The 25720-nt window shown below is 45.7% G+C and overlaps 1 protein-coding gene across 1 annotated transcript in view; it reads right to left on the reverse strand.

Annotated features, from left to right (window-relative positions):
* Nucleotides 1-519: 519 nt before the first annotated feature.
* LOC115081565 (ras-related protein Rab-11B-like) overlaps nt 520-25720 on the reverse strand; it is a 58328-nt gene continuing 33127 nt past the window's right edge. The window contains exons 4-5 of the mRNA XM_029585993.1: nt 23055-23135; nt 520-2637 (exon numbers count right to left, since the gene is read on the reverse strand). Of these exons, the coding sequence (XP_029441853.1) occupies nt 2492-2637; nt 23055-23135 (227 nt within the window). The 3' untranslated portion in view covers nt 520-2491. The remainder of the gene's footprint in view (nt 2638-23054; nt 23136-25720) is intronic.

Here is a 25720-nt window from a genome sequence, read left to right on the forward strand (position 1 = left end):
AATGGCATCTGTCAGTTCTCTACCCGTTTGTCTAAAGTACCCATATTCCCTTATAAAATCAGCGAGTCCAGCAGGGTCTTTACCATGGGATATGGTTTGGTACCATCTGCAAAAATGACACATTTTTTCCTCCAATGGACTGAGGAAAAACTATCAAATAAAAGTGGTTCTACCACAGCCCCTGATGGCACTTGACTAGTCACCTTATTCCAGCTGGATCCTACCTAGAATGGTCTGGGTTGAGAGCCTTTGCTTTAGATCTGTGCTCAGTTCATTTCTGAGAGACCCCATTCCATCACACGAGCCCCAGGCCCTCTTCCAAAGTTCCCAACTCAAGAGCCGAGGATCCCAAGCTGACCTCTAGATACAATCGTTCATCATTTTATTCTAAAGCGAACCGTTCACAATCTAAATTCCCATCTCCATGTGTGGCTTCACATCCTGGCCGTAGGCCGTACTAGGCCAGGGAGAGAGCCCTGAACACAGCCCAGAAGGCACCACAAGAACAAGCAACAACTGTTTTCTATCACAGCTTATTTTTTATTCCATTCAGGTTCAGGAGCCAAAGTTAAACTGTAAGGTTAAAACTCAGGAGTGCAGCCAACCTGACGTCAGGCCGTCTTAGACCAGTGGTTCTTAACCCAGTGCGTGGGACACACTTAGCCACGCAGGATTTCAGGAGATCCCGCAATGAATATGCATGATGAGATTCATGTGCACTGCCTCCATTGTATGCAAATCCATCTCGTGTCTATGCATTGTGGAGCTCCTGAAATCCTGACTGTCTAGGTGTATCCTGAGATGGACCCAAAAAGCAACAAGGTAGGCGATCCAGTGAAGCCGTGAGGAAGCAACAAAGTGGTGGATGCCACAAGATGTAAAATATCATATACAGGTGCCCGACTCTGGCCGAGTTTCGCCACCAGTGGTGGCTGCCTCAGGGGCTTATATGTCAGAGAGCAGTTGGGATGATGGTCAAAATAAATTCCACCGTGCACATATGTATATCGTTTAAACACCGGCACGGTCCGTCTCCTCTCACTTAAACTTTTTGTGATATTTTATGTCTCCATTATTAAAGACTTGAAAAAGACTTTCTTGTGGCATCCACCACTTTGTTGCTAGGTGTATCCTGAGGACTGGGTCGAGAACGCCTGCTCTAGACCAGTGTTTTCTCAAGCCAGTCCTGGGGGTACCCCCTTACCAGCCTGGTTTTCAAAATATCCAAAATAAATCTGCGTATGAGAGATTTGCCATAAAGGGAGACAGTGCATGCGAGCTCTACAGTGCATGCGAGCTCTCTTTCATGCACACTCATTGTGGATATGCTGAAAGGCAGAGTGGCTCTAGAGCAGGGTCCCCCCCAGCCAATCAGGTTTTCAGGATATCCGCAGTGAATGTGTATGCAAATCTCTCTCATGCATGTTCCTTTTGGATATCCTGAAAACCTGGCCTGTTGGTAGCCCTCAAGGCCCAGAGTTGGCCACCCCTGGGCAAGGGCGTACTCCAGAACCTGCTCTAGACTTCCTTGTTTTAATGCAGTGATGGCGACCTCCAGTCCTAGAACACCACCAACAGGCCCGGGTTTTCAGGCTATGTACAATGAATATGCATGTGAAGATCTGCATGCACTGCCTCCATTGTATGCAAATCTCTCGTGCATATCATTGTGGTTAGCCTGAAAACGTGGCCTGTTTGTGGCACTCGGAGGACTGGAGTTCGCCATCACTGTTTTAATGGATGCTGGCTTTGTTGAAAGGACTGAGATGGTAGGTAGAAAACCAGGCTTGGAGTAAAATCTGATGACCTGAAAGTCTTGGTTGTCAGCACTGGAACTGAATCTCTATAACCTGTGGTTCTTGATGAGCTACTGTCCTAGTGCAGCGCTCCAGAGCACAACTACCGTTCGCTACGGACCTACGGTTAGCACTGTGTGGGGAGAGGGGTGCCAACTGTTAACGTTAGGCCGGCCAGATCCTCGGATCCAGTTCTGCTTCCCTGGTGCTGGTCGCCGCTGAAGCAAATTGACAAGGCCCCCCCCAAAACACACTGGGAAGGGAGATAGAAAACCAGGACTGGAACCCAGCTTCCACCTAAGCTGGAGTTGGATTGGCACCACTGCTAGGCCAGAAAGATGTCAGTGAGGCTCATGCAGTATTAACGGGAACCAGGTGTGCTTTCAGAGGGGGCTCCAGATGCAGGGGGTGAGAATGTAAACCAGCGCTAACTGATGAGAGGTGAGGCGGAGAAGCAGTGGCACTGGTTCTGAGAGCACTGCAGTGGTTCCAGTGCTGGAAGACAGAATGAAGGGCGTGGGTGGGCAGCAGTCCTGCCAAGTTACACATCCTGGTAGCACTGCAGTGTTGTAGTGCTGGGAGCTGGGATGAGAGAAGGGGGGGGGGGGGGGGTCACGTCACACCTTCTGGTTGCACTGTAGTGTTAATCCAGTACTGGCCGGCGGGAGTGAAGGATGCGGGACAGTCCCAGTAGGTCACAGGTTCTGGCAGCACTGCAGTTTGCTGGATTTCTGGCCGTCCATGGTGGGCGGCACGCTGATGTCCACCACGTTGTTCCCGGGAGATTCGTCGTGGGCGGAGCGGTCTGCGATCTGCTTCTGTGACACGATGCGGTAAATCTCTGCAGGAGGAAAAACAAGATAAGGCATTCACTGTGTGTGTGGGGGAGGGAAACTGAGACCGGCTCAGTGCCCCAGCCCGTCCCTGCCGTCCCTCTGAGAAGCTTGGGCTTCACAGCGATGCTCGAGCATCCTACAGCCCGGCACGGAGTGATGAAGAGGGGACTATTTGCCCGTGTTTTAGGCTTCCACTTGCAGTTTTCTCCTGCTGCTTTAGCCTCGTACAGGGGAGAGGAGGAGTAGAAGAGCCGAGTGTAACCTGTCCCTCAGCGGGGCTTACTAAAGAGGCCACTGATGGGAGCCAGCGTCTGCTACCCGATGGAAAGCTGTCTTGTGCAATTCAGATTAAAAAATCCGAATATGTTTGCACTGATTTACGCTGTTTAGGCAATATTAATAGATAAGGTTTGGAAAGCTCGTTCTTGGTGACTTCCACAACGCTGGATATAAGTAAAAAAAGGAGCACGAAGGTGGGGCTAGAGCAGATGGATGGCTGCATAAAAATTAAATGTTCCCCCCCTACCAGCAGATGGAGCAGACAAAAACTCTCTAAGCAGCTGGAGACATATTTCTCCGTCTCCAGCAGAGGAGGCAGAATAGGAGCCGCAGGTTGAAGCAGTTGCTAAAGGTTCTGCTTTCCCTTGGACAAATTGGTGGGAAACCTTCAGGGGCTTCCAAAAAACAGCCACATAGTCTTCTCCTGCCCTTTGAAGAAACAACCCCCTGGGGATCAGGTCCTCTGCCAGGGCATTGAGTGTTCAAAGAATTTCTTTTAAGTGTAAAAAAAAAAAAAAAAAAAGACAATTATAAAAAGTCCAAACATTAAGTAAAATTTTCACTGATCTGTACATGACTACTGGGTCACCTGCCGACGAGTGTGGCCTACTGTCTAGGTCATGCAGTATAACAGAGTGGGCCAAACTTTCACACGGCAGGAGCCACAAAACCAGAATTCGCTGCCGTTACGTTTGAAAGGGGAATGTCCCCATATCTGAAATAAAAGGCCAAGCTTCTCTCTCCCCCCACCAGAGCCATTCACATACCCACACACTCACCCTGTCAGACACACAGACTCACATACATACACAGACTCTCACACACCCTCTCAGACACAGACACACACCCACACACTCACTCTGTCAGACACACTCACACACGCACAGACTCTCACACACCCTCTCAGACACAGACTCACACACACACCCACACACTCACCCTGTCAGACACACAGACTCACACACGCACAGACACACACACCCTCTCAGACAGACACACACACACACTCACCCTGTCACGCACAGACTCACACACACCCACACACTCACCCTGTCAGACATACAGACTCACACACGCACAGACTCTCACACACCCTCTCAGACACAGACACACACACCCACACCCAGACTCACACACCCTCTCAGACACAGACACACACACCCACACACTCACCCTGTCAGACACACAGACTCACACACACACAGACTCTCACACACCCTCTCAGACACAGACACACACCCACACACTCACCCTGTCAGACACACAGAGTCACACACACACAGACTCTCACACACCCTCTCAGACACAGACACACACCCACACACTCACCCTGTCAGACACACAGAGTCACACAAAGAAACAAAATGACACATGCATTCACCCTCTCAGACACACATACTCTCTCAGGACACAAAGACCCACACACACCTTCTCAACTTAAAGATTTGTGTGCACACCCTCCAAGACACAGACTCACATACCCCCTCACCCATATAAACACACTCTCTTAGATGCGCTCACACACACACTCACTCAGGACACAAGACTCACACATTTACCCTCAGACACAGACACCCCCCCCCCTCTCAACTCAAAGATTTGTGTGCACACCCTCCAAGACCCAGATCTACACACATCCACAAAGACTCACATCCCCCCTTACCCTCTCTCACACACACACACACACACACACACACATACTCCCTCAGGACCCAAAGGCATCCACACATACAGGCCGATACAGTATGGTGTCCTCGGCCGAGCGCACTGTTTAGCCATGCGTTTTCAACGTCAGAAATGCACAGCCAACCCTGCAAAAATTAATAGGGCTCATCACATGCAAATGCACATTGATGAGCCTAACAGTTAGTCGCCCGGGACACTGAAAGTTAGATGTGAGGCCATTTAACCCTCTCCTCCAGGGTATACATATTTAGGTCAAACCAATAAACACATCAAATAACACCCAATAATTAAAGTGAATAAGATTTAAAAAAAATCCCCCACTCTCCATACCTGGCAGCTTTTGATTTCCACTCACCCTGAGACTGTCGTAGATTAGTGGGAAGGAAAAGCACACAACATGTCTTCTGTCATATAAACACAGTCATTTAACATACCCACAAGCTCTCTCTCACTCATATACACACACACACACACCCATGCCCTCTTGCTCTTGCACACACACATCCATGCACTCTTGCGCACACACACACACTCCCATGCATTTTCTCTTGCATGCACACGCATCCAAGCACACTCATTTGGTCTCTTACACACCCATGCACCCTCACTCTGTCTCTTACAAGCCCACCCTCTGCCTCTCATGCACTCACACAAATGAATACATAACACCCATACGCACACTCTCATACACAGACTCCGGCTGGGCCTCTCCTCTTCTTTGGGTCGCCAGCGGGATGGGATCTGCCGATGGCTCTGCAGGGCCTCTCATTTCCTTCTGGTCAGCGGCTCTGCGGTACGAGGCCTCTTATCTTCCTAGGGCTGCTGGCAGGACGGGGAACACCAATGGGGGCCTCTCCTTTGCTTGGGCCTGACAAACTCGCAGGGCCTGTCCTTTGCTTCTGAGGCTCTGCTGGGCACCAGGTCTCTCTTCTTTTTCGAGCTACCAAAGTCTCTGAGGGAGCTGCTTCTTTTCTTCAGCCCAGCTCTAGGTGTCTTTTGTTCTTTGCACTGATGGTTGCCTCTCTTTTTCCCTTGGTTGATGGTCAGACCACAGCATTGCCTGCAGCGGCCCCAGGGACAGCAAGCAAAGGGAGGGAGAGCAGGAATAAACAGCCCTGCCACCCGTTCTTCCCACTGAGGCCCGACATAAATCTCCCTTTACAGCTGGGTAAGACCGGCCTTGCCACCTCTATCAACTAAGGGGGAAAAAAAAAACCACAGCAGATAATACACAGTCCAGCTCCAAAAAAAGAGCCTCAAAGAGCCTCAAAGGCAGGCCTAAAATCCAGACTATTTCCGGAGATTTTAGCCCTCCATTTGCCTTCCAAACCAGAAATTAAAAAATCGGTGCAGTCTGAAAGAAATCCGGACGGTTGGCTACCTCAGTGAGGAGAAACAGCGGCACGTTCCCAGTACGGGCAGAAGGTGGCTGCTTGCTCCAGAACCAGCTGAAATGTCTGTTTTTCAGGTGTTTGAGACCCCCTTCTTGGTTACGTTGACAGAGAGGGGGGAAAAGATGCCCTGCGTGCAAGTCCTGCAGGGTTTCTACCGCAGGCTGTGATACGTGAGCTGTTCGGAGGTCTGGCCAGGAGGCTGAGCAGCTGCAGGAAGGACCTAGGGAGGTTTGTGCCAGTGAATCGCCAGAAAAGGCCTCGGAGCTGATCCCCATGCTGGTGGGGAAAGTCGGCCATGTTTTTTTGAGCAGGTTTGCACTGCAGGACAGGAGAAGCCATAGTATTGGCAGTCGGCAGTAAATAGCTAATGGATGCTATTGAAGTATCTAATAATGTTGACGGTTTTTATTGCGTGGAACTTTTAAATTGCTTTTATTGTAAGATTTTTTTTTTTGGTACTATTTTTGTGCTATGTCAAGTTTTTAAATAAATTAGCCAGGAAATTGGCTGAGCATTCACTCTCCCTGGGTTCTTCTAACCTTCAGACTACAAACACAGGCGGAGTCAGGGGACCTTTTTAGGATGGGTTTCATTGTGCTTATGCAGCAGTCTGACTCCTCTGATGGTGGGGAGCCATAAGGACAGATGGCAGCAGGGGAAGGGGCTGCTAGAGCTGGCTGTGCTGTCTCTAAAATGCCAAGAACTGCGAGAAGGGGGCTATGAAAGAGTCCAGCCAAGCAAGATGTGCAGCTAGAAAGCAGGGTGAGATTTTCTTTTCCCTGGAGGAGGATTTCTCAGTAACCTGACTCTTCTGGAAGGGAAGGGCTGCTTCCCCAATAACACAGGGCCAGTCAGCGCTCATGTTTAAGGAAAGTCAGCCGGAGAGGAAAGGTGGAGAATCCTAGCCGTGCTGCGATTAGGAAGGCGATGGGGATAGTTTCCTTTTCCGCAGGCTATAAAAGATAAGGATGGTAGAGATGAACGAGAGGTCAAGTGCCAAATTGTTTGGTTTTCAATTGAATTCCGTCTAGAAAGATTGACGGTCCCCAAATTTCCTTTTATTCGGCATTCATATATGCCAGAGGGTTTTCAGGCAGAAACGAAGGTCGTAGATGCCTTATCTCGATAGCTCTAGCACAGTTTTTACTAACCTCATCAAATCAGTGACATCACAGCTTAGAGAGAACCTGCTGCCAGTTTAGAACAGAAGAACTGAGAGGAGGACCTGGGCTACTGAATTCTAGATTTAAGGCCTAGTAAAAGTGAAAAGCACACAACACACGGGGCCGATACAGTACAGTGCGCTCCGGGTAATAGCGCATCGAAAACGCATGTCCAACCCCCCCCAAAACTAACAGCGTCCGCAACTTGCAAATGTATGTTGATGGCGCGCGGGATACAGAAAGTAAAATGTGCAGCCAAGCCGCACATTTTACTTTCAGAAATTAACGCCTACCCAAAGGTAGGCGTTAATTTCTGCCAGCGCCGGGGAAGTGCACAGACAAGCAGTAAAAAACTGCTTTTCTGTGCACCCTCCGACTTAATATCATGGCGATATTAAGTCGGAGGTCCCAAAAGTTTAAAATAATTAGAAAAGAAAAAAAATTTAAAATCGGCCCGCGGGTCGAAAGCCGGATGCTCAATTTTGCTGGCGTCCGGTTTCCAAACCCGTGGCTGTCAGTGGGTTTGAGAACTGACGCCGGCAAAATTGAGCGTCGGCTGTCAAACCCGCTGACAGCCACCGCTTATGTAAAAAAAGAGGCGCTAGGGACGCACTAGTGTCCCTAGCGCCTCTTTTTACCGCGGGCCCCTAATTTGCATGTTTGTCCCCCCTGAATCGCGCGCACAGGAGAGCGGGCGCTCTCCCACGACCTTTACTGTATTGGCCTGATAGCTAGGAAACATCTAGCTTTGTGTGAATGTGAGCGTGAGAAAATGTTCAGATTTATAGAAAAAGAACCTGATGCTCAGCTAAAGCTGGCACAGACTATATAGACTAAGGAGGTACTGAAAAGCATGTATAAGCTGCCTAAGGCGGATGCTTTGAGATCAGCTGTCCCTTGTAAAGCTACGATTCCTGTGAAAGGAGGCTCTGCTGTTAACGATTCTGGGGACCATGAATTGGAGTCTGTGGTAAAGCAGTGCAGGGGTGGCCATCTCCAGTTCTCAAGAGTCACAAACAGGTCTGGTTTTCAGGATCTCCACAATGAATTTGCCTGAGAGATATTTGCATGCACTGCCTCCATTGTATCCTTGGGCTTGTTTCTGACCCTCTCTCTATATGGGACCTTGGAGGCATCTAGTGTCTGCCCTTTTCCAGGGGGATGATGTGAGGTCCTGTTTGGGCCATTCTTGCCTCCTGCCAGCAGAAAGCCTTGGTGGGCCTCTTGGACACCCTGGTTAGTCCTCCCAGCTCTGTGGCCATCTTGTTCCTTTCTAGACACAGTTACATTCCAGGCTAACACAATATTTTGCTAGATCTTGGTCCAACACATGGTCCTAGACCTCAGGGTGCTTTTCTGTCTCCTGATTCCTGCAGCGGTCCTACCTTACTTCTGTGGATGCCTTCCTGTCTCCAGATTTGGGTACTTCCTATTCTCCATGTGTGCCTTGTATTTCCTCTTCTCCATGTCCTGCTGGCTATCTGCATCTGATGACTCAAGCCATGGGGAAAGAAGGCCATCCCATGCAGAAAATGTCCTGCTCTAGTTAGAACCCACCAGTCTTGTCCTATCTGTTTCCCGCCTGCTCTTGGCTTTGTGGGTCACACTGCTGGCAGACTCTGCCATCACATAAAGAAGCAGAAAGGAAGCTGTATTGAGAAGTGCTGGGACTTTCAATGGGTTATGATATATTTAAGTGCCTTGCTGCTCCAACCTATAGGGAATACAGTCTGCTTGGAGAGTTTTTCCTCTGTCTCCATCTGCTGGCAGAAGGGAACAGACGGATCTGGTAGGATTAAAGGAAATTTGTATTTATTTATTTACAAATATTTTATATTCTGCTTTTTGCCAGGTTTGATCTCAAGGCGGATTATAGAAATTAAAACTTAGGTATAACAGTGTTATTAACAGAAATTATAAATTTCACCATATAGAAAGCAATCCAACTATGCTGGCAACTTAGACAAGGTTTCTGTCAAAAATATATTCACTGTGTCAGGTGAGTATATTTTTATCCTACGTTTGGGAAATGTTGGCGAGAGACCCAGTTACTCTTGGGAAAATAAAAAAAAACACCCTTGATTCTGATTTTTAGGCCAGCTCCTTGCTTGCCGGCTCATCACACTTTAACGGGCTCATTACAATATGCATAAGCCTCAACCTTTTCCAGACATGCAATGTCCCTCTAATGATGTCATCAATATCTGAAATAGAGCACAGTCACATCATGGCAGCTTAAGGACAAGAAGCTAAAACAGCTTGGCCATGCTTCACTCACCAGCTGGCCTCAATTTAAATACCCTCTGGAACACCCACTCCTGGCTCCATAAGGAACAGTGGGGAGAAACCTCTGATTTCCAATCATTTCTATGCCTTAAGCACAATGTCTGGAACACGGTCAGCATGGCTTTACCCAAGGCAAGTCTTGCCTCACAAATCTGCTTCACTTTTTTGAAGGAGTTAATAAACATGTGGATAAAGGTGAACCGGTAGATATAGTATACTTGGATTTTCAGAAGGCGTTTGACAAAGTTCCTCATGAGAGGCTTCTAGGAAAAGTAAAAAGTCATGGGATAGGTGGCGATGTCCTTTCGTGGATTGCAAACTGGCTAAAAGACAGGAAACAGAGAGTAGGATTAAATGGGCAATTTTCTCAGTGGAAGGGAGTGGACAGTGGAGTGCCTCAGGGATCTGTATTGGGACCCTTACTGTTCAGTATATTTATAAATGATCTGGAAAGAAATACGAGTGAGATAATCAAATTTGCAAATGATACAAAATTGTTCAGAGTAGTTAAATCACAAGCAAATTGTGATAAATTGCAGGAAGACCTTGTGAGACTGGAAAATTGGGCATAATGTGGATAAGTGCAAGGTGATGCATATAGGGAAAAATAACCCATGCTATAGTTACACAATGTTAGGTTCCATATTAGGAGCTACCACCTAAGAAAGAGATCTAGGTGTCATAGTGGATAACACATTGAAATTGTCAGTTCAGTGTGCTTTGGCAGTCAAAAAAGCAAACAGAATGTTGGGAATTATTAGAAAGGGAATGGTGAATAAAACGGAAAATGTCATAATGCCTCTGTATCGCTCCATGGTGAGACCGCACCTTGAATACTGTGTACAATTCTGGTCGCCGCATCTCAAAAAAGATATAATTGCGATGGAGAAGGTACAGAGAAGGGCTACCAAAATGATAAGGGGAATGGAACAGCTCCCCTATGAGGAAAGACTAAAGAGGTTAGGACTTTTCAGCTTGGAGAAGAGACAGCTGAGGGGGGATATGATAGAGGTGTTTAAAATCATGAGAGGTCTAGAACGGGTAGATGTGAATCGGTTATTTACTCTTTCGGATAGTAGAAAGACTAGGGGACACTCCATGAAGTTAGCATGTGGCACATTTAAAACTAATCGGAGAAAGTTCTTTTTTACTCAACGCACAATTAAACTCTGGAATTTGTTGCCAGAGAATGTGGTTCGTGCAGTAAGTATAGCTGTGTTTAAAAAAGGATTGGATAAGTTCTTGGAGGAGAAGTCCATTACCTGCTATTAAGTTCACTTAGAGAATAGCCACTGCCATTAGCAATGGTAACATGGAATAGACTTAGTTTTTGGGTACTTGCCAGGTTCTTATGGCCTGGATTGGCCACTGTTGGAAACAGGATGCTGGGCTTGATGGACCCTTGGTCTGACCCAGTATGGCATGTTCTTAGGTATGAAGTGCTTTGGCCATAGAAGAGTAATATTGATCTAAGCAGATAAAAAGAACTCCTTCCATCTATCCGCACTATCTTTTCCTTCCCCTAACAGGTGCAATACTGGCCCCTCAGAAGACAAAGCAAACCTTTCACTTTGAAGATGCCACTATCAGCTCCTCCAGTTTCGCACTCTGGCAGCTCACAGCAGTATTATATGCAGAAACCCAGCACTGGAAGCGTAGGGGTAGTGATACATTGACTCCATGTTTGCTGTTCAGAGGATCCGTGCCACGTATGTATTCAGATAGGGCTTTAGCTTCCTAGATGCCTCTCATGGGCAGGACCCAGCAACGCAGCTCACCACATCTGTTACACTCTTTGAGAACGTGATTTAACACCTCCTTGCCTCCATTCTCTCCTGTTTTATACTGAACGTGCTCAAGCCTAAAGATAACCATTCCGTGTCAACATTTAGAACTGACCACAAGAGAAGTATTATATTTTAAACTGTTGCCAGAATGAGAAAAGGACAGAGATGCACATTAAAGAGATTATCTCTGGCTAGCAGAGATCGTCGGAGGACGGCCATCTTAGAACACCTGACAGCTTTCCAGCACACCCTCGGCCCTTGAGGGGAAGCTGTTCTGGACGTGGCCATCCTTTGCTTCCTTCTTAATCAGACATCTGCTCTTTTAGCTCTTGCTTTCAGTCCTTCTGGCTCCTCGGTTTTGCCGTTCTTGGTGATGCCTCGTTCTCTTCCTTCCCTCTTTCCTTCCTGGTCACACAGCATCTCCCAAAGCTCTGCCTAGGGTTGTTCTTTTTTTCTCCTCTGTTTAGATTTATTGTCCAGGGATATCTTTGTTCTTGGGATGTCTGCCGAGTCCTTTTCCCCTTTTTGTCTGGCCTATCATCGTAACATAATGGGAATTGCGCCTCACCTTCTGGTTATATTAGTTCTCCCCACCAGTCTGGAGAGCTCTCACCTTCATTATGAAATCCTATGGGGGTTGTTTTTTTTTCCCAGTGTTTTCAGGAAATGATCTTGGGTGCCTGTGATCCTGTTTACATTTAGCATTGTTCTGAGAAAGGCCAGGGGATTTTGCTAGTGGGAGGAGAGTTGCACGGTGATGTAATCCAGCAAGAAAGAAAGGAGATGCTGAGGTGAGCTGAGTCCTGCTGGGAAGAGCATATCATCCTCTGATCCAGACTGGCATGAAGAACTCATAAAACAAGAATTGACAAAGGTGAGCCAACATTCCCATATTTATATAGGTTAAGAGGTGTTTTTTTCCACATTCCCTTATGGCATGTGAAAGAATAAAATGGCATTGAATCTCTGCAGGATTTCCATTTTTGCCATGATGGGACCAACAAAAAAAAAAAGTCAGACTTACTCCTATAGACTATAACGGGAGTTGCAGGGCTGTGGCAAAGTACTTTCTCATCCAAAGTCAGATTAAATATATATTTTGAGTTAGAGGGTTCCAGGAGGTGAATAAAAGATGTATGTGTAGGGGATGATTGACATGGCAGAGTGGAAGGTGTAATTGGAGAATGGTGGTTCCTCCTCCTTCATGTCCCAATAATCTTTTTGACCAGCATGAATATCGCCCAACTATCCCCTCTTACGAGAATTATTATTTGGCAAAACCCAGCTCGAGATTCATTCTCTGGATCCTAGGGGAAAGAGACAAAAAGGCAGTGGGCGCACAAAAGCCCAGAAACAAGTAAGTTGATATTTTCAAGAGTTTAACCAGAACCACTACTTTAAGGATGTGCATCAAAGGCAGACAGAGGTGCTGAGAAGTGGGGAAAACAGGTCACCACTTCAAAATGGGTAACAGCTAAAATTGTGTGCACCACCCATGGACTGGTGCAAAGATATCTGCTTGCACTTAACTAGGATGGGGCATGAGTGGATGTGCAGCTCTGAAAGGAAGACCAGTGAAGTAGGGGAGAAACCAGGCCTGAAAGCAAGTAGCTAATCAAGGAAAGCACGTGGAAGCAAATCCAGGGGAAGTAGAAATCGAAGAGGCAAAAGAACCTTCCCAAGCACAGTGTTATGGCCGCCGGCTGCGGCAAGCCGCGACTGGGGCTGACTGTCATGGCCGCCGGCCGCACCAGTCCACAGCCGGGACCAAATACTCACCTACGGCGTCTCCTCTAACCAGAAGTAAAATTTCCAATACTAAGAAAACTTGAGTTAAGCCAGTGCACTTCTCTGCATGGGATTTTCATGTGAAGGTGCTAAGTAGGACACATAGTTTTACGTGCACATTTTTTTGTGCGCAAACTCCTTGCTGCATCAGAAGTAACATTTGCGCACAAAAAATGTGCATACGAGGGTAAAACTTTGCGTTGTACTGAATGCACGTTTTTGCATCGTCCGCATTATCTCCAGCATATGGTAAGCGAGCATCCCATGCTGTGAACTGAAGTCTTGTTAGGCTGGGTGAAGAAGGAATCTGATATTTGGATAGGGAAGCTTCTGAGGTGAAAGTCTGGTACTATGTCCCTCAGGCGAGCACAGCCCTAGTCCAGGGGGCTTCCTGATCTGCAATAGGGTCTGCTAGGATTCTGATGATACTAAGATCTGCAACAGAATGGACACACCTGAAGGAGTAAAGAGATGAAAATTGATTTGAGAAAGCTCAAAGTTTTGGCAGCTGGGATTCAATGCTAAGACATGCAGTCATGCATCTGGGGTGCGGTAATGTGATTGGGGGTAAAAGTCTGATGTGCCAGGACCAAGAGAGGGATCTTGGGGTGATAGTGTCTGGCAATCTGAAGATGGCGAAACAATGTGACAAGGCGATAACTAAAGCCAGAAGAATGCTGGGGAAAGGAATAACCAGTAAGAAAACGGAGGTGATAATGCCCTTGTACAGGTCTTTGGTGGGGCCTTACATGGAGTACTGTGTTCAGCTCTGGAGCCCTTATCTCAAAAAGGACAGACAGGATGGAGGCTATCCAGAGAAGGGCGACCAAAATGGTGTGGGGTCAGTATCGAAAAATCTATGAGGAGAGACTGAAGGATATGAATGTTTACCCTGGAAGAGAGAAGGCGCAGGGGTGATATGATACAGACTTTCAGGTACCTAAAAGGTTTCAATTATGTGCAAACATCAAACCTTTTTCCATTGGAAAGAAATCAGTAGAACTAGGGGTCACAAAATGAAACGCCAAGGAGGAAGCCTCAGACCCAATGTCAGAAAATATTTCTTCATAGAGAGGGTAGTGTGGAAGGCTAAAGATTAAAATGAAAAAAAGAGTGCATGGAGTAACTTGATGGTGCTGCAGCCGTCCATTGATCCTACCATGTGACAGAGGCCGGCCAATGGCACCAATAGCCTTGTCACATGGTAAGGGCAAAGGGCCATCGGTGCCATTTTGATTAGTGGCAGCCGACGGCCTGAGAGCAGGAGATCACTCCCAGGACCCTGCTGGACCACCAGGGACTTTCGGTAAGTCTTCGGGGGGGTTGGGCAAGTCTTGGGGGGTCGGGTTGCAATTAATTACATTTGAAGGGTTGGGGTGGGTTTGGGGTTTTGTTTTGTTTTTTAATGTGCCCTTTCTCCCCTCCCCAAAAATAAGAAAACCACACGAAATTGTGGATTTTCTTATCGTTTCATTGCCCCCCCCCCCCCCCAAAAAAATGCAACAAAATAGGAAATATCGTCTCTATTTCCTATTTCGTCACAAACGAATGCACATCCCTAGCAGTTATTACCCTTAACCAATAAGTCTGTTAATTTGATGCAGCTCAAAACATTGCTCTCTGCTTCAACAGCAAGGCATTGGATTCAGCAGCAGTCAATGAGGGTTAATGTGGGAAACTGATAAGAACAGGGTGGGTAATGGGGAATTGGATTCAAACAGCAACCAACAAGAGCCCTGACTTTTATGGTCTGGGAAACATATAAGCATGGGGGTATAACCTATTCGACACAGCAGATATTACCATAAGCTTACTGGGTAGACCGGATGGACCATTTGGTCCTTTTCTGCCGTCATTTCTATGTTTCCATGAAATGCTAATGGAAACTAACAAATTTGGTAGCACATTAATAACTGGAGTGTACAACTATCCCAATATTGACCGGGTAAATGTCACATCAGAACATGCTAGGGAGGTAAAGTTTCTAGATGAAATAAATGACTTCTTCATGGAGCAGCTGGTCTGGGAAATGACAAGAGGGGGAGCCATTTTATATCTAATTCTTATGGAGCACAGGATTTGGTGCAAGAGGTAATAGTAGTGGGGTTGCTCGGCAACAGTGCTCATGATGAGCTCAAATTTGAGTTAGTAACTGGACGGAGGACACTAATCTATTGCTCTAGCATTAAACCTTCAAAAGGGAGATTTTGAGAAAATGAGAAAAATAGAAAAAAAAAAAGGTCAAAGGTGCAGCTACAAAGGCTTAAGGGGCAGATTGTAAATGCCCTGAGTATAAGTCCCGGGGCTTTCTAAAAGGGGCGGGGAGGGGGCATTCCCAAAACGATGCAGCGGGCCCGGGGGCGTGGTCGAGGCCTCCGAACCAGCCCCTGGGCCGGGGAATGGCGCGCCGGCAACTGGCCAGCGTGCGCAATGGTATGCTAATGCATTGGGAGCTTAAAATATACACATTAAACGCCCAAGGCAGGCGTAACTTTCTGAACAAAGGTAGGAGGGGGGATTTAGCTAGGGCTGGGGGGGTGGGTTAGGTAGGGGAAGGTGGGGGGGGGGGGGGGGGGGTTGGAAAAAGGTTCCCTCCGAGGCCGCTCCGATTTCGGAGCGGCCTCGGAGGGAACGGAGGCAGGCTGCTTGGCTCGGCGCGCGCAGGTTGCACAATTGTGCACCCCCCTACGCGCGCCGAGCCTGGATTTTATTACGTGCGCAGGGCAGCACGCGCATGTTATAAAATTGGGCGTAGATTTTTTCGTGCGAACAAATCTACGCCCGCGCATAACTTTAAAAATCTATCCCTTAATGCACAAGTTTCCTGTGCACACAGCTTGTTTCATGTACAGAGAATATGCTTTATACTTACATTTTCTTGTGTGTGTATAAACTGTGTATTGTGCACATAAATCTTGTTTTACACAAGAAGATACTATTTGTAGAAACACATAAATAAAGTTTATTTTATGCACCCTCAGCATGTCTTTTTGAGCTAATGTGCATATTTTAAGCTCCCAATGCATTAGCATACCATTAGCTTATTGCAGCAGAGTTAACTCAGTTTTTACCATGGGCCGGATGTGATAAAGAGTGGATTAATACTGTGGCACTGACACTCAGTGCAGTTTCTTATCATGCAAGTTTGGGAAATGTTTAACTCCCGCTGCAGTACGCGTACGCGTTGGAAGTTTTAAAAGTGCACCGAATGGAAAATGTACAGCTAAACCGGAGTTAAAATGTGTGCTCAATGCAGGCTGATCGCACTTTTAACTCTGGGAGCAGAGGAGTCTCAGACATGATTGGTGCGCAGAAAGCACGCGCATTTTTGTGTGCATGTATCATATTTATGCGCAGAAAAAATGCTTTGGCTGCACAAAGCACGTTTTCTGTGTATCCCAAGTGCAGGTCCCAGTGCTGGAACTCTGACCTCTGCCCTTAGACTGACACTAGTGCTGGCGACTTTACTCCCTGATGACCAGAGTAAACTTTCCAGCACTAAGAAAATATGAGCTGAGCCAGCGCCCCTCTCTGCATGGAGGGGTAATAGTTAATGCCTTCATTAGCATAAGATTTCCATGCGAGGGCGATAAGCAGAATTCACAGTTTTAGGAACACATTAACAGTTATGCCCAAAACATGAGTGTTAGGTTTGCCGATTAAGACAGGCTTGCACTCATCCCAACCCCGCTGCGGGCCCAGAAGCATCGCGGCAGGATCCTGCCACTGCGGCACACTCCGGACTCTGCTGATGCACCCTGGACGCCACCTTCCCTTAGAGACGCGCATTATATAGGCCTTAGCACCGTCCTCCGATGACATCAGGCCGACCGGTCTACTTAAGCAAGAGTCCCTACAGCATTACCTCACCTCAGCAACAGGTCTCCTGCATCAGCAGTGCGGGTTGCTCCCGTGGCTTGTTCTTGACTCCTGGTTCCCGCCTTGCCTCGTCTCGCCTCCCTTGTCCTTTCTGTCTCGTTCAGTGTCTTCTGTGTGTCTCTGTCCACCCTTGGCCTGACTTCTGGATCATGATCTCTTGCCTGGACTTGACCAGGATTGCCTGCCGCCTGGACCTGACCTCTTTGCTTGCACGTGAGCAGGTCTGTGCACAGCCTGCCCCGATCTTAGCCGGCCTTCGACCACCTCAAGTCTGCTGCCTGTCCTGACCCCCCAACGTGCCCTCAGAATCTTGTTTACCCTACCATACTAAGGACCCATCTAAGCCCTGCCAGAACCCAAGGGCTCAATCTGCGGGGGAGGCAGCTGCCTGTCCTACTTCAGGGCGTGTTTGCCAACTGTTGGCGTAGACCTCGTAGATTTGCCTACTAGGTTGTGTCAACTATACCACAGCAACAAGGGCTCACACCCAGCCCCACCTATCACAATGTGCACACAACTGTGCTCTGCTGAGCGCAACTCATTCCAGTGGGCCCCCGTGTGAGTAAAGACAACATGAGCTAAAATTTAGCTCACAGTTTTCAGTTACATTTTATTATATCAAACCCTAAGATTATGAGGAGGAAGAAAAATATTTCTGTTCTGCAATGCAGCGCTTATATTTTGTGTTATACTGCCACCCTGGGGTTATAGTGATTTGTGTAGTTTCTAGGTCAATTGAAACCTTTAATGCTGATAGGTCATGAAAGCTGTGCATTAGGAGAGATTTGCCTTACTGTAAGGGGACCCTCATGTTTTCCATGTCATAACTCAGGAAGTAATCTTTACCCTGCTTAGTTATCCCTAGAGGCAGGTAGCAAGGCATTATGGAGAATCTGGGATGTGTTCTTCATTTTAGCCTGAAGCTCCGAGCTGAGAATGCAGCTCCAGTTTCTCTGAGACACCAAAGAAAGCACTGCCTTTTTACATTTTCAACCAACTATTCAAAGAAAAAGTCATCTTATAGCTCTGATAGAGTTAAGAGACTTTGTTCCACTTACTGGAGAATGAAATAGAAACGAGTAAATGCTACACAGTATGTTGAGTTGTATGCTGAATAAATAGTTATGCCGTTTATAAGAAGTAGCCTGCCCTTGTGTATAAAGTTAAATGAGACTTTAACTATCTGTAAATGCATACAGCATAATGTGCGGTGAGGAGAGAAAAATCTCCCTGGTAAAATGCCAGAGAAACCACTTGCATAGATTTTTTTTAAATGCTTTCCTTTAGATGAGCAGTGCAGATTTTGTCCTGGAGTACTGGCAAATGAGTCTGGTTCCCAAGATTTCCAAAATGAAAATTTATGAACATCTGGTCTAAAGAAACAGGTTAATTTGCAAGGTTTATAGAAACTCCGATAACCCAAGCCCATTGTCTGGCACGTAAGATAAGGAGAGGAATTATGCATCTCATGGTCTGGACCATTCAGAGCAACCTACTATAGAAGAAACTCTGTAATAACACAAGGGAATTACAGGAATCACACACACTTTACATGAATTTTGACAAAGTCCCTCATGAGAGGCTTCTAGGAAAAGTAAAAAGTCATGGGATAGGAGGCGATGTCCTTTCGTGGATTATAAACTGGCTAAAAGACAGGAAACAGAGAGTAGGATTAAATGGTCAATTTTCACAGTGGGAAAGGGTAAACAGTGGAGTGCCTCAGGGATCTGTACTTGGACCGGTACTTTTCAATATATATATAAATGATCTAGAAAGGAATATGACGAGTGAGGTTATCAAATTTGCAGATGATACAAAATTATCGCTCCATGGTGAGACCGCACCTTGAATACTGTGTAAAATTCTGGACGCCGCATCTCAAAACAGATATAGTTGCGATGGAGATGGTACAGAGAAGGGCAACCAAAATGATAAAGGGGATGGAACAGCTCCCCTATGAGGAAAGACTAAAGAGGTTAGGACTTTTCAGCTTGGAGAAGAGATGGCTGAAGGGGAATATGATAAAGGTGTTTAAAATCATGAGAGGTCTAGAACGGGTAGATGTGAATCGGTTATTTACTCTTTCGGATAATAGAAAGACTAGGGGGCACTCCATGAGGTTAGCATGGGGCACATTTAAAACTAATCGGAGAAAGTTCTTTTTCACTCGGCGCACAATTAAACTCTGGAATTTGATGCCAGAGGATGTGGTTAGTGCAGTTAGTGTAGCTGGGTTTAAAAAAGGATTGGATAAGTTCTTGGAGGAGAAGTCCATTACCTGCTATTAATTAAGTTGACTTAGAAAATAGCCATTGCTCCTGGAGGTGGAGGTGAACAACTCTGATTACCTGGCTGAGATTCCCTGCGGGTGAGGACTGCATCCTGGCCCAGAACGGGGGCCTCCGATTTAATTACCCGGAAGTGACGTCAGAAAGGGCGACTGGACTGGGACCTATAAAATCGGCTGTATAGCGGCGCATCACCTAAGCCGCGCGCGCCAAAGGGGCGCACGGCTTTGTTTTAGAAAATCTACAATATTTGAGATTTAAAAGAAAAACCCCCAACTCGGGTAAGCAGTTACTTTATTTACTTTATATTCATGCTCACTACCCTTCCAGCACAAGAGGATCCAAGTGAATAAAAAGTCTAAATACTGAAGTATATGTGGGACTCCCTGTTTCTTAAGAGAAATTAGTATTATTATGCCTCATCGTATGAGGAAACGCAGGGCAAAAGAAAAGGCTAACCCTGGAGCCTCTCCTACTCCTAATGTATCCGGTCCTATGGACGCCCATATTATCAGAGGAGGAACGGAATCGTGAGTGCAGTCACTGAGGCAGGGAGGCCGGGAAGCAACCTAGGTCCCGATGCCTGACTCGGATATCTCGCTTTCCCCCGATTTATGAGAGAGGGGCCCGCCAACCCTGCTACACTTAGGAATCCAGGGGTGGAACTGGCCCTATTGCATGCCGAAGCTGCTGGCAATGGGGGTCAGGCAGGGAATCCAAACCTGGGTGGAAGAAGTGAAGACTTCGGGAAGATTTCTCCCGATGAGTTGGAAGGCAGTCCAGGCCAGGGGAGAAGAAGGAGGAACTGATGGACAGAGCTCTTCAAGCCCTGTTGATTTAAGTTTAATATGCAAATTACAGAAACCAGCAGAAGTCACTATGGAATCTGTGTGGGCGGCAATAGAAGGACTTAGTAATTTGATAGCAAACAAAATTCTTCCTATAAATGAAGTGGTAAAAGCTCATGAAGTCAGAATGCGGGCAGTAGAGTGGTCTTTCACAGTGTGCAGAAGTGAAATCTACTGTAAATGCTAATAGAACATCTCGGAGAGTCTTTACTGAAAGATAATGTAAAAATGTTGAATAAGATAGAAATTATGGAAAATATGTTAAAGTCTAGGAATTTGAGGTTTGTCAATTTTCCTAGACTTTCATATATAATCTCCAAAAGAGAGGTTTAGAAAATATCTGATAGGAGATTTTAAAAAAGTGCCTGAAGGAAGTATTCCACCGGTGGTTAGAAATGTTTTTATTTACCACAAAGGAAAAAAGGTGTAGAAGAATTAAGAGAAACCCCAAATATTGAAAATAAAATGCCAGATCTAAATTTAACAGATGTGCTGGAGACATCAGACTCTAGCATAGCTGAAAAAAAGTACTTTGATTGTCACACTTGTACTAGAGACAGATAGAGAATGGATATTCAAACTGTTTTTCAAATATCGCTTACATACTTTTATGAATTTGCAGGTGAGAATATTTCCTGATGTGTCTAGAATGACACAAAAGAAAAGACAACAATGTTTACTCTTGAGAACACAGGCCCTACAAATAGGGGCTGGTTTTACATTGAAATTCCCTTGCAAATGTCAGCTTAAATATAAAGAGTTAACCTATCTTTTTTTCCTACCATCTTAATTAACTCAGTTTCTTTCTGATAAAGTTACCATACAGGGTGCGGAAGGGGTAAATGTCCAGGTTCACCCACGTCCCCAATAAGCTGTGATTTCTCTCTCATCAGGAAATATTCCTCCTCTCAGTATATAGGCTGTAAAATTCTCTCTTTCAAAGATTTATGTTGAGTTGAATTAGTATATTTTTGTGAGATGGATCTTCTCTTTGCAGTATGGAGGGATCTTTAATGAAGTAAGGTGAATGTCAAATGTTTGGTGTAAAGATGATGAAAATTATTTTGTTTCCTATTTCTTATATGTTTACCTATGCTTCAGTGTTCAAATGTCAAGAAATATTGTCTTGATGTGTAATTTAAAAAGCATAATAAAAGAAAATTTAAAAAAAAGAAAATAGTCACTGCTATTACTAGCAACAGTAGCGTGGAATAGACTTAGGGGCGGATTTTAAAACCCCTGCGCATGCCGGCGGGCCTAAGTCCCGGGGCTTTCGAAAAGGGGGAGGGAGGGGGCGTGTCCAGGGGCGTGCCCGAAACGACATGGCGTTTCGGGGGCGTGCCGCGGCATTTCGGGGGTGGGCCTGGGGGCATGGCGCCAGCCCGGGGGCGTGGTCAAGGCCTCCGGACCACGCCCCCGGGACCGGAGGACGGAGCGGGGCTGCCGGCGACTCGAGGTCTCACAACGAACTTTCATATAAACTGGGACAGAAACCGCTAACTGTAGATATTTATTTATTTATTTATTTCGTAATTTTTTTATATACCGCGGCACGTTAATAACATCACCTCGGTGCAAAATAAACAGTAAATCAGCAACAAGCTTTACAGTCAATATGAGAATGAAAACAGGTGTACATAATAAATCAATTAAGAACATATTATTATTAAGTTCTATCTATCTACAGTTAGCGGTTTCTGTCCCAGTTTATATGAAAGTTCGTTGTGAGACCTCGAGTCCAAAATAAGGAGTGTCTTGTTCTAAAGGTTCACTAACCCCTGAAGAAGCTGCACAGTTGCAGCGAAACACCGGCCACTGTCGGGTACCTTCAAGATTAATCCACAAACTGTGTGTACTCAGTCTTTATGGACAATATATGAACTTTTCTGACGGGACATATATATATACTATATTGTTACTATGGAAGTTTTGTGAAAAAATATATATTATTGTTTAAGATATATGAATTTTTCTGACGGGATATATAGATAAATATACTATATTGTCACTGTTGAAATTTTGTGAAATAAGTATATATTATTGTTTTGTAACTCTATAAATATTTAACAAGATATATATATATATATATATATATATATATACATACTATCTTGTTACTATTTAAGTTTTGTGAAAGAAATATATATTATTGTTTTGGAGCCTCTATAAATATTTGACAAGTGGTGCCTTTTGCTGTTTTATTTTATTATAAAAAAAACCCCACATAAAGAGAGCTGTTAGGAAAATCCGAAGGTAGGCCTGGATGGACCTAAGCACAGGGCCAGTGCTTCCATTAGGCAAACTAGGTGGTTGGCCTAGAGGCCAAACCTTTGGGGGCAGCAAAATCCTGCCAGTGTGAGGCACAGAACCTCTCTGTCACCAAAGAAGGGAACATTGTGCTGGAGCTACTGCCAATAGGTTAGTTCAGGGGAAGGGGATGCACCGGCCCCACCTAACCGGCCGTGTAACTGTAACCTTGGAAACGGCTCTTCCAAGGCCTGGAATTGCTTGCTGTTACAGCGTACAGGGTGCCTGCTGTTTGACCTGCTGACTGCTGTAAAGGAATTTCATTCTTAGCTACTCAAGCAAGATTGGGCTGAGCGTTCCCGGAACACGTCAGCCTCAAAGAACTTTACTGAGGAGTTAATTACTCTACTAGTCAGAGCATGACACGGGGAGAGAGTGGATCCTGAGGCTCCAGAGCAAGGCCCTGGCAAGGAACAGGCTAGATCTATCAGAGCGTGACCCCGGGGCAAGGGGAGAGGGGGAAACGTTACCATACGGAGCATAACGTGGGAGGAAGGTGGATACCGTCCTCTCATAACATGACCTTTGGGGATAGGAGGTGTGGCAGAGACTTTATGTGTCAGAGTGTGATCTGTGGGGAAGAGAGATTTGTATCTGTTAGAGCATGGCCCCAGGTTAAGGGTCGGGGTTGTGCTTTATCAGGCAGAGCATGACCGCGGGGGCACGGGGTGCTTTTGCTTGTCAGAAAGGGCCTCCCAGCTAGGCGAGAGACTTTACCTGTGAGAATATTCTTGAACGCTTCCTCTACGTTAGTTGAGTCCAAAGCTGAAGTTTCGATAAATGACAAGTTGTTCTTTTCTGGAAGGAAACACACAATTTACAGTTAAAACATATTGTTGTGGTCTGCTTTTAATACATTAGATGTCATTACTTTGCACCAGTGCATTTCTGTATTAAATGTTTTGTTTAAATGCTTTCTGGAGGTAGGACTTATGGAGAGGTACCTTGTCTCCCTACTGATCATTCACTCGTTTCCCACATCCACCTTTGCTAGAGGTCACCCCCGGCCCCTTCACAAACTCTGCTCTTCTCTTACAGTGCTTGCAACAACTGAAACAAGATACGGTCAGGAATTACAGCTAGAAAGTTTGAAGATTAAAGAAGGAAGCCGATTTGAAATCTGTGGAAGTTTGATAAACGTTCCCCAAGAAGCAGTCCATCGGGAAACAGTTGTGTTGGCAGTATGGTGCGTTGAAACACAGACGGCTGTGAACCGGGCAGCCCACAAGAGTGGAGTTTGTGTGGACGCTGCCGAAACGCCATGGCGTCGGGTGTGGCTCCATGAAGGACATGCGTTTTGAGAGAAAGAAATGTGGGAAATAAAAGTACTTTCATTGTATTACAACAAGTTTGAGGATTACAATTAGAAGATCAACGTTGACATTGGATGGACTTCCATAATAGGTCATGGTCGGCTCCATGATACATTGAGGTAATAGTAAAATGGCTGGAGATTGTAACAGGTTTTTATATGGGAGTGATGGGTATATGAATGTGTGTGGAAGAGATACGAAGGAGAAAGGATGGGGATTTTATATGGGATTTTGATTGGTAAAAACTATAGATACATTCAAAATGTGTTGATGGTTTAAACAGCATAAAGAGTTTGGTATAAATAAAAGTTGGATATATTTTAAGATATATGCCTAAGGAAAATAAAGGAATATTTAAAAATGGATAAGTTTTGACATTAGTATTTATAAACAGATGAGCATCAGTATATAGACCGTCTATATATAGATTTACTGCTGAAGGAGACAGTTTGAAAGCGGTGTGCAGGATCGAAAGGGTGCGATAACACGAAATTATATATGAAACAAATTTATTCCATGACCACTAAGGGCCTGATTCATGAAAGCTTTTTTTTATTTTTAACATGGAATATTAATTTTATTACGTCCTTTACACAATGATACAAACATAGATTGTATATATGATAAATTCTAAGCAGGTATGGGTTGAATGCCGCTCCATGCAGTAGCCTCTGTGGCTACTGCATGGAGCGGCAGTAGCCACAGAGGCATTCACGGAGCGGGATGCCAGTGGCCAGTGGTAGGTGTCCACCTTCACAGAGTAGAAGGATGAAGGGCATCCATCTCCCAATTAAAAAGAAAAAAAGAAAAAAACAGGGATGGGTTCATGGGCTATAGGTATTACCAATTATTAGGCTTTTCAATATTTGATGATAGTTAATGTGACTTTCAAGGCATGCTTCACTTTCGGTGCATGTCTGGCATGACTCCCTGCTTCAACGACAGGGGAAAAGAAAAACTGATACTTCACACATTTCCAGCATTGCCCTCTGCTTCATGGCAGAGAGCTATGCTGCCGCTTACCCAACTAATCAAACTTAATATTTCACTTGGAAGCAGCTCCATCACTGCTCTCTACATTAATAGTGGGGGTGAAAGGGAATTAGAACATAAGGTTACTAAGAGCCAAGAGAAACAGATAAGTATGAGAAAAAAGAAGTGTAAGGCTTGCTGGGCAGACTGGATGGACCGATTGGTCTTCTTCTGCCGTCATTTCTATGTTTCTATGTTTCTATAATTCCAACAAACAAATACTATAATCGATACAGGGCCGTTACTGGCATTATTAGAAATCCTTCGCCTCTTTCTTTATAGTATATTTTTTCTTTTCTATAAAGGTATACAGAAGGTGTCAGCCATGACCAAGAAGTCTGGTCCATCCAAAACAGGAAGAAAATATTATCAAAAACCAAGGAACAGAGATGGAAAAAAGAGAGACAAAAGATCTGTTATGATTATAACAGTCCAGACATCTTCAGGAAGGGCTGCTTTATTTTCTGAAAGCCGGTTAATATATTTTTCCTTTTACCTATGAGTTTTCCACGCCGCAGCAATCCCACAATCGTAGAAGCCAACTCGATAGACAGTTGTGTTCCCTGGGTTTTCCAGAAGGATGCCCGTCTCCATCGAGGAGCTACTGAAACGGTGGTTCTGGTTCAGTCCCCAGTCGGGTCTCCTGCTCCTCAGGTTGGCTGGGGCTGCTGCAGAGGCCCTGGATCTGGGGAGTCGTCATTGCTCACGGGAAGGAGCCCTGCCGCATGGCCTCCGGCTTAGGACCATCACTGCAGTGTCCAGGCTAAATAGGTAATGGGGGGGGCATACAAATGGAGATTAAAGCATTCCCAGCTGCCAGAATCCAGCTCTGTTCCCGATCTGATCTGGAAGACCAAAGCAGCAGGAGGAAACTGCCAGGTCAAAAAAAAAAGATGAACTAATTTACGTTATGGGGTGGTGCTTTGACCCCATGATGACCCCAAACTGAACACGCCGGAGTCCTGTGGCAGATCCACCCAATAATGTTTTTCATTTTGTACCGTATCGTCGTCCAAAATGAGAGAATTTTTTTGGGCA

The sequence above is a fragment of the Rhinatrema bivittatum genome, unplaced genomic scaffold (genome assembly GCF_901001135.1).
Source record: "Rhinatrema bivittatum unplaced genomic scaffold, aRhiBiv1.1, whole genome shotgun sequence".
Classification (NCBI taxonomy): domain Eukaryota; kingdom Metazoa; phylum Chordata; class Amphibia; order Gymnophiona; family Rhinatrematidae; genus Rhinatrema; species Rhinatrema bivittatum.